The 15303-nt window shown below is 48.2% G+C and overlaps 1 protein-coding gene and 1 non-coding gene across 4 annotated transcripts in view; one reads left to right on the top strand and one right to left on the bottom strand.

The window, feature by feature from the left end:
- BTBD11 (BTB domain containing 11) overlaps nucleotides 1–15303 on the bottom strand; it is a 305437-nt gene that overhangs the window by 36319 nt on the left and 253815 nt on the right. For 2 of the 3 annotated variants that reach the window (XM_036865462.1, XM_036865461.1), the window contains exons 5-10: nucleotides 8735–8900; nucleotides 6526–6615; nucleotides 4425–4526; nucleotides 2345–2438; nucleotides 2093–2228; nucleotides 1203–1423 (exon numbers count right to left, since the gene is read on the bottom strand). In XM_036865462.1, coding sequence (XP_036721357.1) covers nucleotides 1203–1423; nucleotides 2093–2228; nucleotides 2345–2438; nucleotides 4425–4526; nucleotides 6526–6615; nucleotides 8735–8900 — 809 coding nt within the window. The remainder of the gene's footprint in view (nucleotides 1–1202; nucleotides 1424–2092; nucleotides 2229–2344; nucleotides 2439–4424; nucleotides 4527–6525; nucleotides 6616–8734; nucleotides 8901–15303) is intronic. The other variant, XM_036865463.1, reaches the window with a different exon arrangement.
- Nucleotides 14109–14181, top strand: TRNAE-CUC. Its single transcript has one exon. It is a non-coding gene; the product is annotated as a tRNA-Glu (tRNA).

Genomic DNA, 15303 nt, shown 5'->3' with positions numbered 1-15303 from the left:
ATTAGGGGCTGCATTTTACAAGGTATAATCCTTGTGTAGAATACTGGAATTATAATGCACACTCTTTATGCAGATTGCATCCTTCTGAGTCCTGACTTCCTTCGTCTCCATCCCCTCTACATCCGTGCCCAGAGCTTAGAGGTGGTGAAACCCACGGGTGGACCTCACCATCCGCTGCTCTGGTCAGGGCAGATATTTCCATCTGAATATGAAGACACAGGAGGATACTGCTGCCGCTCCCATGTGCAGAACAACATTTCCATCTGCAGGCACTTCATCAGGTCTTTCTCCCTTGATAGAAGCCTCTCCAGCAGCTGATTGCTGTGATTTGCTTCTCCCCCCTCACTGTGAGACTGAGGCACTCGCTACTGTTTATAACAAGCACACGATTCAGGGTCTCGAGCTTCAGAATCAAGCGTCACAGGCTCCCAGGGCAATGGCATAAACGTCCGCCACACTAAACGGCCACCCTCCAAGAGAGACCAGTTTCCAGAACAGCACCGGGGGCCCCTCCTTGGGGCCTCAGCCTACCCTGACCTGCCACACCCTGTGTTTACAGCCCGTGCTCCATCCTGCTGTTTCTGGGCCGGGGCTAGTGCCATTAGAGGGGTGAAGGCCAGGCTAGCCTGTTCCCCAGACGCATGGAGGAGATGGCTCTGGCACAGCTCACTCAAGGGAGAGCCACCCCTAACTCTTCCCGAGGGTGGCTTTGCCCCTGAAGTGGGAGCAGCCTTGCTAGGGAAGAGATGCCCTCATCCTAGCTGGTGCCGGCGGCCGCTTCATGGATTTGGGTGCTCTCAGGCAGCGATTCCCCAACTGCTGGGAACCACCTGGGATGATTGTTAAATATAAAGATTTCCAGCCTTTATCCATCCAGACCCTCGACAGCAGAGCCTCTGGGTGTAGGGCCTGGCAATCTGTATTCAGACAAGCTCCCCAGGTGATTCAAATTTCTAACTCAGGGTCCAGAGTTTGGGAATCGTGGAAGGGTGACCTGAGGATGGGACTTCGGGGCTGGCAGGATGCTGCTGTCTGTGGGGATGGTGTGGGCACTTAGCCTGGAAGTGCTCCAACCAGCAAATGAGAAGCTCCCTGGGCTGCGTGGGGTGTGTGTGTGTGTGTGTGTGTGTGTGTGTGTGTGTGTGTGTGACCTGGAGCTGGGCAAGGCTCTGTGCCCAGCCTTGGAGGGTCCCCAGACTGACCTATGCTCCTGATATCAATTGTGACATCCACGTAGCCATGCTCAGCGCTGTGATACATGGCCTCCCTCAGGGCTCTGAGTTTGGCCTTGCTGTTGCGGCTGGCACACAGCGGGGACGGGGCTGTCTCCCCCAGGTCAGTCCCCTCGGCCAGAATCTCCTCCAGGGACAGGATATCACTCTTCTCCTTCTCTGGCTGAGCGAGCAGTTTGCGGAACACATTCCTGTCAATCATAAACCCAGAGATGAAGACACTCAGAGATGGAAGGGCTGTGCCAGGGCAGGGACTAGGCAGGGGAAGTGGGGAGACCTCTCACTTGGGACAAGGGAAGGACGGGACCAACTCCGGGGTGGTGGTTTCAGAGGCCTGACCACGGGTGCTACGTTTGGTGGATGGAGGAGATGGTGGTTCAGGTGTGGCTGTGTTTCCTTGAGGACAACTTGGAGCTAAGTGCATTCCCCAAATATCTAGAAGGTTCTAGAACCATCTGCCTGCAGTTCTCACCCCCCCCCCCCCACAGTGAATTTGCTTCACTTTGGGTTACGTGTAGTAAAATCTGATGGGGTAAATCCTGAAGGAAATGTAGACGGGAAGTAACCAAACATGAGGGGTTTTACGATTCTTTAAAATGGATTCTTCTCACTTCACGACAGGTGATAGGATGAGTGCTGACCAACCCTGGCAAAGAGTGACGTCTCTGTGAGAGGAAAGCCGGTTGGGGAAGGACCAGACAAGCCAGTCTGAGTGGGCGTGTGCTGCATGAAGCTGGCCAGGCCTGATCTGCCTCTGGGTCCCACATCCAGAGATACAGTGGGTCTGGGGTAGGCTTGGGAATCTGCATTTTTAACAAGCACCACTTGGGACCTCGTGGCTTTGGGCCATCCTAGCCTACCTGTGTCCGTGGGCTGCGGCCTGGCTGAAAGAGTTCATATCACCCTGGGGGGTGGTAGAAATTCCATTCCTGTACATGGTTCCTATCAGGGGGTCCGCGCCACGCTCCAACAGCAAACTAACCAGCTCAAAATTTCCTGCAAGCCCAGAGAAGGGGGTTTTATAAGAGAATCAAGCAAACACACAGTCACAGACACAACAAGGGCCAGCGCACTGGAGCCCTTTGGCTGGCGTGAGCATCAGCAACTCTTACCTACGGCGGCTGCAAGCTGGAGGGGCGTTTCTGAATAGTTCTCCTCGCCATGCTCCACAGAGCCCTCCACCTTGGCCCCAGCGTCCAGGAGGAGCTGCGGAGGAAGAGTGGCCATTGAGATGTTTAAAGGACATGCATGTGAGGAGACGTCAGGAGAAGGTGGTGGAAATCAGTGTGACGCCAGTGTTCCTGCCCTCCCTCTGGGTCTGTGAGCATGTGCACAGGGGGAGGGCAGTTGCACCTCAGAGGAAAAACCGAGAGCCTCTCATATCTTCTAGAGCCTCAGATCACTCAAGTTGTGGCCCACGGACAGTAGCACCAGCATCCCCTGGGAGCTTGTTTGAAATGCTGGCTCTGAGGCTCCACCCCAGACCGAATGATGGGAATCTGCACTTCACCAGGTTCTCCAGGTGATTTATATGTACATTAAAAGTTTCTAGAAGCACTAAGCTAGAAGCTCATGGCACCAGTGTGTCGGAGGACTTCCTTTCGGGGTCGGAGACACAAAGCCTCGGAGAGTATTAGTGGGGTCTCTTCGAACCATAGCAACTCAAGAGTTCTGAAGAACTCTTTGGGGACCACCAGGGCCAACCAGGGCAAGAATCGCTTCTAGAACATCCTGGAGGGCTCTGAGGACAGCTCAGCAAATGCTGAGTTTCCTGGCCAGCAAGATCAGTGAGTAAAGTGGCAGAGCGAGCTTCCAAGAGTGCTGCTGAACATGATTCAATTCTGCGCATTCTCTAAGAGATCTGGGCTTCCTAAAAACAGAGATGCCGTCCATGCTGGATCTCACAGTGAACGTGCTGTCAGCACTGCTGATGTAAAATGAGGGGGAAACATCTGTCTTACCTGCTCAGGGCTACCTGAGGGCACAGTCAGGAAGGGGCTGCCTACCTGGCATTCCATGGTGTGTGCACCTGCTGCGGAGAGGTGACCTGACTTCTGTTTGGCTTTGCTTGGCTACCCACTGCTCCTATTCCTGATTTAAAGGCTGGGGATGCCACTGCATGTTAAGGGATGGCATTTGTGTCCACTAGGCCACCCTCTGACCCCTCCTCTCTTAGATTCCTCCACTAGGAGTGGGCTGGTCATGACGTTCTACAGGCAGAAGCCAGCTCTTGGTGTGACATGTCACGCACTCAACCTCCTGAAACATGACTTCACATCTGTCTTAAGGATTCCCACGACCTAGGAAACAACGAAGGATTCCTGTGGCACTCCAACATTGCCTAGGGGTCCCTAGCACACTATTTTCTGCTCTGCATAATTCTAAGAGGCTTGGACCACATAAAAGGAGGTGAGTTCCTGATGTACCCAAAGCTCAGCATTTATTAGGGTGTCAGATGTGGTCAGGGACCTGGATGCTGATATCTTTTTTCCAATGAAGTAAAGTTTTAAGATCTGGAATAAACCGAGCTTAAGATCTAGAATATACTAGATGGCTATTCATTGAACACCAACTCTACAACAGCCAGAAAGGGTGCAAGCAAAACACACTTACGTGCCCAAAGGACCTCAGACGAGGACATCTCTCCATACTCGGGGAGCTGTTTCAGAAGACACATGTGAAGACCCTACTCTAGACCTCTTGGATGGGATTCTCCATAAGTGGGATCCAAGCAAGTATCTTTTGGAACCGCTCCCTTGGTGACTTGGATGCTTCTTTCCAGTGGTTGGAAACCACTAGACTCTATGCAAACACTGGGGTCACACCTAAGGGAAGGTTCTAAGGTCTCACACCAGCCAGGTCTTATGTTCATGTTACAACAAGCAAAAATGAACAAATCCACAAAATCACAGCTCAGGCCCCACCCCCGAGCAACTGGGAACAACTTGGTAAGTTTGCCACTCTGCGTGTGAGGCTGCATGTGGGTATGTGTTAAGTTCATATTGGTTAGAGCCAGGCCATATAGAGCATTACATATAATATTTTCATTCATATGATATGAATGTGCTATATTTAACTGCAATTAACCAATATGAATCTCTTAGGGAATAGGCATGCTGGGAGAGGTACAAATTTGAGTAATGAAAGAGGTAAAATTAAAGGTCAGATGTGGATAGGGAAATACGTTAATACCTGAACTACAGGAATATGTCCATGCAACACAGCAAAAGTCAGAGCCGTCCAATGGCGGGTCTCAGGGTGGACGGATGGATATTTATGAGGAGTACTGACAACCTATAAACAAATTGAAGTTATTTTCAAAATGTGACCTTCACAATACTTAGACCAGCAAATCTGACCTATCTGTGGCTGGGCATGTGGGCTAGATATGTACAAAAGGACGTTCTAGAAGGTGCCTCGGGAAACACTGGAGATGTGGGGTAGTGACTTTATATCCTCTGTCACAATGAGGACTCCTTTGCTTCTCATCTGAAAAGAGCTGAATGGATGATTTCTGACCACCTCTAAGGAGCCTTGGAGAAGCTGTAACGGTGGCTACAACGAGCCTGCTCCCCTGCCTGTCTCCTCTTCCTGCTTAAGGGAGGGTGCTGCTTCTGAGAGCTACAGGATGTCAGGTGGTGTGAGGCAGCTACCATCACATCCACATCTCTAGGGGAAATTCTTGGCAGCGGCAAACCCCGTGCAAGGGGAGGTCTGCTTCGAGCTTTCAAGCCAAGCAATACCACCAGCCATCTGATGGAGGAACATCACCATCTGGTCACAGCTCACCCCACACTGTCCTCATTTCATCCTTCTGCTGGCTTCCTGGTTGACAGGGACCCTCATGCTACTGGAAACCTAGGCACAAACCTTCCCTGGGCACACCACGAATGAGCAATCTGATATTGGCCTTCCCATATGGGGACCTCAAAACACCCCAGGCCAAGAGAGAGGCTGCAGGACAGCTAAAGGTTAGGGTTCTGCAGGATTGCCACCTACGCATGGCTTTTCTTCCAAACACTCCTGGGGCCATAATAGCCATGATGCCTGCTGCTTTCAGAGCAGATGATTTCACTAATCACCGGCGGAGGGAGGACCTTGAGCTGGGAGCTGTGGGATGGGCTAGAGGACCAGAGAACCCCACCAGGACCCAAAGTTGACGAGCCCTTGCAGAGATGTGCACAGTGCTTGGGGATTCGTAGCAGGAAAAAAAAAATCCCCAATACTTGAAATTTATAAGATCCAAAATGGTTCTGGATCCAAAACCATGTCTATTGCCTGCTTTCCTCAGATGAATATAAAGCATGCTAATTTTTTCTTTTTTAAACCACAGTACGAAGACTACAAGAGCATCTAATTTTGAACTAAAAAAAGTTTCCTGGGGTGGCTGAGTTAGGAGTGCAGCATGTCAATCGATCTTCCCAGCCTCTGAGACTGCCAATATTAGGCTGCCGGAAGAGAGTGGGTCTTTTTTTATTTTTTTTGTGAGAGGGGGTCTTAAGTCAGCATAGAACATGGTCAAAAAGTATAATTTCACCTATTATAAGCCTTGGCGGGGGCGGGGGGCAGGAACCAATAATAACTGAGTCCCAAACTGATGCTACTCTGTATTTATTTCTTCCAACAACTCTCTGAGATGGGTGCGATTATTCTCCCATTTTGCAAAGGGGAACACCGAGGCTCAGGAAGGTTAAACTATTTGCCCAAGCAGAAAAGCAAGTTACTAAGACGCAGCAGTTTCAGAATTTGAACCCACGTGTCAAATTCTAAAGCCTGTGAGGGTGCGCTTTCCACTATACCACACTGCCTCAAGGAAGCTTTGCAATTAGCTTTAAGATCTGTGGTTTAAACCGGCCAACTGGGTGAGCCAATCGGGATTCGGTGGGGGAGGGTGGAAGATCTGGGGGAGCTACACCTTAGCTCAGGGTACGTGACCAGCTTTGTATTTGGCAGAGGAAAGGGCTGATGGCTCAGGACAGCTCTCTCTGCCCGATCCCAGAAGGAATGGATCAGCAAGAAGAATCAGAGATTGGGTACAGCTGAACTGAGGGAAAAGCTAGGGATCCTTGTGGCCTCATGGGTTGTTTTTAAGTGAAAAATGTTTTTGGGCAGCTCCTTGGAGTTTGGTTGGGCTGGGGCCTCAGGACAGAGGAAATCCAACAGCTGGTCTGACCTATTTGCTGGACTGAGCACCGTCAGCGGTGGCTCTTTGGGAGATAAAGCCCCCCTCTTTTTGCTCGCCTTCCCCGGGGACTGCCAGGCCCAGGGGCCCTGCAGCCCTCTGCACCCTCACCTCCACATTCAGGTCAGCTCCGGCATCCAGCAGCATCTGAACCATTGCCTCGTCCCCGCGGACGCAGGCGTACATCAGGGGGGTCATGCCCTGTGGTGAGTTAAAAACCAGAGAACAGAGGTTTACCAGGTGGCTGTGTCACTTGACAAAACAAACGGAAAATCTTACTTGTGTGAAGGAGGCTATAATTGTACTCAAAATCCAGTATTTTAAAGTAAATGTACAGCCCTATAAGGTCATAATCTTCCATATTTTGAAAACCAAAATGGAACCAAGAAGGGAAACATACATTGCCCTTTTTTTTTTTTTTTTTGCATTTATCTTGGCTTAAGTCGGAGGATTTTTTGTTTGTCTTAGGCTGCAACAGATCTAAGAGTGTTTGCTAAAACAAGTGGTTGGTTTCAACTGAAAGCTCTTAGGAACATTCTGGATTCTGCAATATCAGCCCTAAGCTATCTAATTGGTAAACACTGTTTCCTTGACATTTTCTCTTTCACAATATAAGTGTCATCTTTGCTCTATGTGAGCTGCTGGTCAGTGTCAAGGGAAATTGGTGCCTCTGAGTATGACCCCAGCACGACGGCAGCTTTGACATTATCATTTACAAGCAAAAGGCAAGCAAATGAGGAATGACTTTCAGGAATTCCATATCTGTCCATGATTCCTACTTATTACAAAGTACCACAACCAACAGAAGTAAGGGATGGATTTTTCAATAAACAGTGTTGTGAAGGTGGCTATTTGGGAAAATGTTCAGGTTAGAGCCTTATCTCACACTATACACCAAAATCATTTCCAGTTTGATTAGAGATATAGAGAAAAAAATTAAAACCATAAAAGACATCTAACTGGATCCATTTCTAGGCATAAAAGTAATGGAAGAAATCACAAAAGAAAATCATTACAGCGTTGAGGACATGCGATTGAAAACATAAACAAAATTAAGAGGTAAACAATAAATTGAGACATATTTGTCATATTATAACAGAGGGTTATATGTCTAATATGTAAAGAGCTCTGAAATAAAGAAGAAAAACACTTAAGCTCTAATGAAAAACAGGCAAAAGATTAATTAAATTAAGTAAAAGATTAATAGGGTACACATAAATAGTTGGAGAGTGTGTACAAGGAAACAGTCTCTGGGAAAGTAATTTGAGATCCAAAACTTTAAGATAAGTTGATGCATTTGAGTGACTATTTCCACTTTAAAAAAATTTCCCTAATGAAATAATCAGAGATTTGAACAAAGATTTGTGTAAGTATATGTAGCTCAGCATTACTGATATAAGTAATTAGAAACAATCTAAGTATTCAACAACTGAGGTATGGTTCACTGAACAAATAATATGACCATTTTATGTAACCATTAAGAGTGATTTAAAAAAAGAATATTTAATGATACTGCAAAGTATCTTTAATACAAAATACCAAAACCAGAAAGATAATAAATCCTTGTTCTTAAAAAATAATGTGTGTGTGTGTGTGTGTGTATATTAGGGCTCCTTTGTGTTGCTCAAGAAAATTATTAGCTGTTATCCCTTCCCTGGAACTTGCTGCATGAGCTGCCCATGTGAGAAGCAACTCCCTTTGTCCTTTATGACTTTCCATCTGTCCTTTGTGACTTTCCATCTGGGGCTCACATTGAAAGCTGCTGTTTGTTTTCTCCATCCGTGACATCTTCACCCACCCGGGGTGTCTCCCTGATAGACACACAAGCCTCTCACTGTACCTCAGTTTCAGTGGTTTGGGGGACGGCTGCCTGTCTCTGAGGTGTCTCCTGGGGTCCCTCAGAATGACCTTTGTGTATCTTAAACACACCCTGAAAGTTTGGTGAAAATCTGCTTGGATTTGTTCTGTGATGCAGAGAACTAATTTTAACCATGCTGGAAAAAGGGTTCGAAGGACACAAGCTAAATATAAATGATGGTGGATGATGATGGCATGATTTCCTTTCTGGAATAGGTCTATTTTTCTCTATTTTCCATTTCAGCTGCAAGGCTCACGTGCAACTTCTGTACAGATGAACAAGGATATTTTTATAAGATATTTTAAAAACTTAAAAAAAAAAAAGAAAACAACAACAACACAATCACCCTACGTCACCAGAAGGGGGAGCCTCTGTCCAGTGCCTGCTGTTTCCATCCTGCCCTGGGGCAGGGCACATGGTGGAGGTGGGGTGCCTGTTCAGACACTCGGAGGACCCCTGTACCTGTTCGCTCATGGTGTTGATCCCATCGGGCCCCAGGAGAGACACTGCCTGCTTCACCAGGTCCGTCCGCCCACAGTTCAGCATCCGGAAACCCAGGTCCTGCTTAAACTTGGCTTCAGTGGCCACTGCGTCCAGCTTCCGAGAAGCGCAAAAACAGTCGTCGGCCCTAAGGAAGGGAGAGATGGTCAGTTGGGTGCAGCAGCTTCGCCAGGACTGGTTCTCGGGGGCCACAAGAGTTAGGAAGCACCAAGGAGACTTTCCATTTGCTTTTCATGTCAATTGCTTGTTTCTGGGCTCCAGTTAGAATACGGATATCTCTTGATCCTTGTCCTTTATAACTGCTGCTTATCTGTCTTATCTCTCCTCTGCTTCCACAGCATATTGAGCTAAGAATAATAATGGCTAATATTTACTGACTGTTCACTATGGTTCAACTCTTTACGTGAGTTAATTCGTTTACTCCCCACATAACCCTAAGAGGTAAGTACTATCATTACCCTCTCTTTTAACCATGGGAAACAGACACAGATAAGGGACTTGCCCAAGGCCACGCAGCCAAAAAGCAGTGAGCTGGGATGTGAGCCCAAGGCAGTCTGTGGAGAGCTGACCTGGGTATCTACTGTGTCCCCCTGTCCCCCCATCACAGCATATACTATTTGCCTCTTTCCTTGTCTGACTTCCCCTCCAGGCTGGGGACTTCTGAGAGCAGGGACCTTGTCCAGCAAGTCTCTGCATCACAATCCAGACAGCACCCAGCACATGGAGGTGTTAAAAAACGTTAGCCGGGTGAACACAGAATGGCTGGAGTCTCTACTTTCAAAGTGGAAGCAGGGCGGAGACCTGGCAAGATGAAATAAGAGTACTAGTGGTAAGATGCTTTGGAAACTAACTGAGCCAGTTGGGCGAAGTGAGCCAGGTTAGGGAAGGGTGGGGAGGAGAATCAAGGAATTCAAGAAGGGGATACAAACAACGCTTGTAAAGGATGTTACTTCCTTCTTATGGTGAATTGTCAAATCAAACCACCAAGCATTTACTGAGCACCTGTTTGCAAGAGGCTCACAATGCCTGGAAGGGGAGAGGGCACAGGCCCTGGTAACCATAATGCCATGTGGTAATTGCAGTGATTGAGGTGTTCAGAGACACACACCAAACAGAGTCTAGGGGATCCAGCAAGGCTTCCTGGGGAAGGTGACCCCTGAGCTTTGTCTTTTTTTAAATATATATCTTTATTGGAGTATAATGGCTTTACAATGGTGTGTTAGTTTCTGCTTTATAACAAAGTGAATCAGCTGTACATATACATATATCCCCATATCTCCTCCCTCTTGTGTCTCCCTCCCACCCTCCCTATCCCACCCCTCTAGGTGATCACAAAGCACCGAGCTGATCTCCCTGTGCTATGCAGCTGCTTCCCACTAGCCATCCATTTCACATTTGGTAGTGTATATATGTCAGTGTTACTCTCTTACTTCATCCCAGCTTCCCCTTCCTCCCCCACCCCTGTGTCCTCAAGTCCATTCTCTACGTCTGCGTCTTCATTCCTGCCTTGCCACTAGGTTCATCAGTACCCTTTTTTTTAGATTCCATATATGTGCGTTAGCATACGGTATTTGTTTTTCTCTTTCTGACTTACTTCACTCTGTATGACAGACTGAACTGTGTCTTAAGTAAGGAGAGAGAGGGACAGAGGGTAGGAGAACTTGGAGCAGGGCTTGCATGAGCAAAGGTATGGACACGAGACGTGGCGGGCTCTGAGAGCTAACTATGGAGGTTTTAGGGTTTCTGGGGCATAAACTTCCAGGCAGAGGGCCAGAAGCTGAGGGTGGGGAACTTTACTTAATCCTAAGACTTTATCCGTAAGAGCCACTGAAGGTTTCTAAGCAGGCAGGGGAGTGATACGGTTGGATGGCCAACTCTGGGAGAGCGTGGAGGATGGATCTGAGGGGAGCTGACTCTAGAGGTGGGGAGATGTTGGTGCTAAAAGAAACAGCCAAACGGAAAGAAGTCACGGCCCAAGTGTGAAGTGACAAGGGGCTGAGTGAAGGCGGTGGGTGCTGGGACGGAGCAGAGGACGAGGATTCCGTCTTTTCTGCGAGCAGGTGCCCATTTCTCAGGTGATGGCCCTTGTCCTCAGGCTGGTGAACTACACGCCCTGCATCATCAGGAGTCTGTGCTGTCCCGGACCCCTTCATATTCCTGCTCGTTGCTAATGCCGGGCATGGACACTCAGGAAAGGAGCCAGGGGTCCAGAATTCCTGGTTCCACTCCTGCCTCTAAATAACCCACTTTCTGGTGTGAGGAAGGGTTAAGTTTGCCAGGGAACTAGCTTCTTTTTAATCCTTGAAGGAAATGAGACGGACTATTGTTCTGAAAGTTTATGGCACTAAGGCTCCTCAGTACGGCTAGGATCTGGGGCAGAGGACCTGAGGGATGAAGAACAGAGGGAGCCTTAGGAATCAAGTGGGATGGCCTTGACCCTTCACTGGGTTCCTGATCTATCATTCATCTCAGCTGGCAAAGGAGCCTTGGAGGAAGGCTGTCCCAAAATAGGAACGCAGTCACAGGAGATGTTAGGGCTCTTAGAGGACCAGAGGGCACTGATGCAGTGACGATGGAATCCAGAGAAAGAGGAAGGTTGGTGTTGACGTGGGGTCTAATCTGCATACATGCCTCAGGAACTGCGTGTCAGGCCAGGCGCTCCGAGGGCTTGTTTGTAGGACAGCCCTGGGAGGAACTAAGAAAGGTGTTTAGGAGACTTGGACCTGGACCCTGGACTCCAGGATTCAGACCTTTTCATGGCAGGTCGGGGAGCCAAGATTACCTCAGTTGGAAGACTCTCCAGGGAAGCCTGAGAGCTCTCCAGGTGTGGGTAGGGGAGGGCTGAAGACTCCGGGTCTGGCTTTAGACCATGGCATCAGCACCCAAGATGTGAACTTCTAAGGGCACATAATGGGGCTGTGCCCTAGGGCTTCTTGGTCCAGTTCATGGGAATTTGGACTTGGGATTCTTACAGCTCCTGTGTGGCCAGATTTAGCAAATAAATATACTTTAGCAAATATTGAGTGAGACAAACTTATACTAGAACATTATTCACTGTTTATCTGAAATTGAAATTTAACTTTAAAAACAAAATCTGGGAAAGGGCAGAGCCACGTGCCATGATTTGAAAAGAACACACGGTGAGATCATGGATCCCACTGAAGTGTAGACAGCACCCATCTCCAGGGGAAGAGGGGAGGTGATTGGTGTGGCAGTGGGTTTCATCTAAGGGACCCATGTTCCCCCAAAACTGGTTAAGGCAGATGCTTCAGGCAAAATGAACACGACAGAGAAAAGAGGGTGAGAGCAACAGGGTGAGATCCTGGGGCACACATCACAGAGGCTTCCGGAGAGGGAGAGATGGGGGCCTGCAGGTGTCGTACCGAGGTGTCTGGAGCCTTGATGGGGGTGTGTGTGTGCAAATCTCAGGGAGGTATCTGATTTGACTAATTGTAAGGGAAACCTTTCTTCTAACAGACCACTATCTAATTCTGGAAGAGGTTGCTTTGTGAAATCAAGAGCCTCCTTCTTGGGGAGCAAAGATGCTGTGAATCGTCACCGTCACTGAATTTGCAATTTCCTCTCTCCTGTCTGTGTCCAAGCCCCTCCTGCTCTCTTCAATGCCTGACTGACTCTCTCAAATAAGCATCTTTTCCGGAATCACGCTAAATTCCACGTGACTGGATGAGGGTTGCTGCGGCACATCCTGTGTGTGGGCACCAGGACGGGAGGTTATGGAGGAGAGACGCAGACCCTACCCCGTGTTCATGGAGCTCCCAGACTGGTAAAGCGATAATTCCTGGAACATCAGGAGAAGTGTTTACCAGCTACAAAGGTCCTTGATTTTAATTAGAAAGAGAGAAATGGCAAGAAAATTACTGTCGCTAAGACGATGATGATGGTAATTGTTATTATAGGAATCCAACGTTTATTGAATACTTACTATTGACATCTAAGCTCTTCCCATGTATTAACTCATACGATCAGTACAACAAGCCCACAATGTAGGTGACGTTGGGAGCCCCGTTCCAGAGATGAGGAAACTGCCCAAGTCACAGAGCTGGTAAGTGGCGAGCCAGGATTTGACCTGGCTGATCTGAGACCCCAGCCTGACCCTGGCACTTCTCCATCATGCTGGCATGCCCACACACACAACCGTCTACTGGGCCAAACTGCTTGGATGGCTCTCAGACCCTCACATTGGGCCTGTCCAGCATGGAGCTTTTTATGTCCATCCCCACCCTCCATCCTTGTCCTCCGGTCATCCCATCTCCGTAAATGGCACCACCGTCCACCCAGGCGCTCAGGCCAGAACCTTCTCTCATGCCCATATTCATTCCATCAGCTGTTAATGTTCCCACCCAAATCCCCAATCCGCCCATTTCTCTCCACCTCCACCACCCGTACCCTGGTTCTAAACGCCATCATCTTTTTTTTTTTATTGGGGCATAGTTGTTTTACAACGTTGTGTTAGTTTCTACCATACAGCGAAGTGAAGTAGAGTCCCCTGGGCTATACAGCAGGTTCTTATTAGTTATCTCTTTTATACATATTAGTGTGTATATGTCAATCTCAATCTCCCAATTCATCCCATCCCCCCACCCCTGCTTCCCCCCCTTGGTGTCCATACAACACCAGCATCTCTTGCCTAGAGGTCGTAATTTCAGTCCTATTAAAGTGCTCGTAATGCAGAGTCTTTCAGGTCTGGGCATATTTTAATTCTTAGGCCTGTGATATCCTAGACAGCTGCTGACAAACAAGGACTGCCTTGCACCAAGCATAGGCATAAGAATTTGTTATGACAAATTCTTATGACAGTGCTTTGGCTTGGGTCATTAGCAGGGGAGGGTTGGGAAGGGACAGTTGTTTAGACTTTTATATAATGGAAAGTTGTATTTTGAAATGTTTTAATAAAAGTTTTCTGTGTGAGGGACTTCCCTGGTGGCACAGTGGTTAAGAATCTGCCTGCCAATGCAGGGGACACGGGTTCAATCCCTGGGCTGGGAAGATCCCACATGCTGTGGAGCAACTAAGCCCGTGTGCCACAACTACTGAGCCCGCATGCCACAACTACTGAAGCCCATGCACCTAGAGCCCATGCTCTCCAACAAGAAAAGCCATCGCATTGAGAAGCCCATGCACCACAACTAAGAGTAGCCCCCGCTCGCCACAACTAGAGAAAGCCCGCACGCAGGAACGAAGACCCAACGCAGCCAAAAAATAAATAAATAAAATAAATTAAAAAAAAGTTTTCCATGTGATTTCACTCTTCTCTCTATCCAAACCAGTCTCTTACACAAGGTGAGAGTGAGCTTAAAACGTCTATAAGGGGAATTCCCTGGTGGTCCAGTGGTTAGGACTCTGCGCTCTCACTGCCGAGGGCCCAGGTTCAATCCCTGGTCGGGGAACTAAGATCCCACAAGCCATGGAGCATGGCCAAGGAAAAAAAAGTTTATAGGACCATGTTCTGCCTCTGCTTAACACCTTTCAATGTCTTCCCATGTACTGAGAATAGAATCCAGCTCTCCACGCATGGCCTGCCGGGCTCTGGGGTACCGGCCCTGCCCTGCTCTCCAGCACTTCCCTGCCTCCTTCACTCTGTACCAGCAGTTCTCCTCTCTCTTCTGTACCTTCAGCTGGCCAACGTCTGTCCTGCCCGGAGGACTTTACTCCTGCTGTTCCCCCCTGGCTAGAATGCCCTTCCCCTGGCTCTTTGCAGGGCTGACTCCTTCTCTCCCCTCAAGTGTGAGCTTGGAGGTCATGTCCAAAGGATGTCTTCTCTGACCATCTAAAGGAGGTAAGTTTCTCCCCTATTTTCTCCCCTATCTTTGTACACCTTGGCTCCAGGTCAATTTCATCTGTCTCCTTCTTGGCACCTTTCAAAGTCTGTGACTATTTTATTAATTTATTTTTTCGCTTGTAAAAAGCTTGGTTTTCTGTTTTTTGTTTTTTTTTCCATGAGAATGTCAGCCTCCTGGGGGCAGGACCACATCTACCTTATTGTCTGTTGTATCCCCAACAGTGCCTGAAGCATAATGGCATTAACAGATGTGTGATCCATGCACAACCCACCGTTCATTCTTGAGAGCAGACCCCAGGAAACGTCTGTTCATCAAGAATCCCTCGGCCATACAAAGTTAAGTAATGGTTCTGGTTACTGAATTCTGCCAGCCAACGCAGGAAAGCAAACTGAAACAGGTAAGAAACATTTTCCATAGCGGTATGTGAAAATGTGGCTTTCTGTTCAACTGGGTTTGTTAGAAAATTTAACTCTGCAAAGTCTTAATTCCTGCAGCATTCCTGCAGACACGACTCAGAGCTCCATTTACTCTTTCTGGAAATTCTCTGAGGGATCTGCCCCGGAAGACCAGCAGGTTCCCCGTGGCCTGGACAAATGAGCATGCCTGCCTAAATGCAGGACTTATTTATGTAGAAATCTATAAAGCCAGTCACCTGGGGCTTCACTAGAAGGTGATCAACTTTGTGGTTTTTCCCTCTGAGTGGCTTTCAATGATGCCATAAAAAATTCT

Source organism: Balaenoptera musculus, chromosome 10 (assembly GCF_009873245.2).
Source record: "Balaenoptera musculus isolate JJ_BM4_2016_0621 chromosome 10, mBalMus1.pri.v3, whole genome shotgun sequence".
NCBI classification, from domain to species: Eukaryota; Metazoa; Chordata; class Mammalia; order Artiodactyla; family Balaenopteridae; genus Balaenoptera; species Balaenoptera musculus.
The sequence above is the reverse complement of the archived record's forward strand: the minus strand, read 5'-3'. Positions and strand labels throughout refer to the sequence as shown.